The sequence below is a fragment of the Chaetura pelagica genome, unplaced genomic scaffold (assembly GCF_000747805.2).
Source record: "Chaetura pelagica isolate M959 unplaced genomic scaffold, ChaPel_1.0 scaffold757, whole genome shotgun sequence".
Classification (NCBI taxonomy): Eukaryota; Metazoa; Chordata; class Aves; order Apodiformes; family Apodidae; genus Chaetura; species Chaetura pelagica.
The window spans coordinates 1330351-1330833 of record NW_009970727.1 but is presented as its reverse complement, the minus strand read 5'-3'; the positions used below and the strand labels follow the sequence as shown (position 1 = coordinate 1330833).

The 483-nt window shown below is 67.5% G+C and overlaps 1 protein-coding gene across 1 annotated transcript in view; it reads right to left on the bottom strand.

Moving 5' to 3' along the window:
* Positions 1-347, bottom strand: part of LOC104397184 (probable E3 ubiquitin-protein ligase makorin-1) — a 5132-nt gene extending 4785 nt beyond the window's left edge. The window contains exon 1 of the mRNA XM_010007127.1: positions 292-347. Coding sequence (XP_010005429.1) covers positions 292-347 — 56 coding nt within the window. The remainder of the gene's footprint in view (positions 1-291) is intronic.
* Positions 348-483: the final 136 nt, after the last annotated feature.

Here is a 483-nt window from a genome sequence, read left to right as displayed (position 1 = left end):
CGAGGTGTCTCCAGCAGCGGCTGCACAGGCCCGGGGGGGGGTCTCTCGGAAGAGGGTCTCTGGGGAGCACATGGAGGGCTGGGCTGGAAAGGTGACCCCCAGGGACCCCCAGCTCCGAGGGTAGAGGAAAGCGGAGAAACAGGCTCTGATTGTCCCCTCCAGGGGAAACGGGACGGGGGGGAGGGTCCGAGGGCATCACAAATCTCTGCCCGCAGAGCGAGGGGCTCGCAGCTCCATCTCCTACAAAAGCTGCTCCCAGGAGCCACCCCCTGCCCGCTCCTCAAATCCTACCTGCACAGGGGTCTCAGGCAGCCCCCCCGGACCCTGAACGCCCCGGATGGCACCATCGAGCGCGGCTCCATCTCCTCAGCAGCCAAAAGGGCTGGGCGACCTCCCAGGGCTACTTATAGCCCTGGATGGGCCGGTGGGCACAGCCCTCCCCACCCAGGTGACCGTCCCCTGCCCGGAGGGCACAGCACCTTC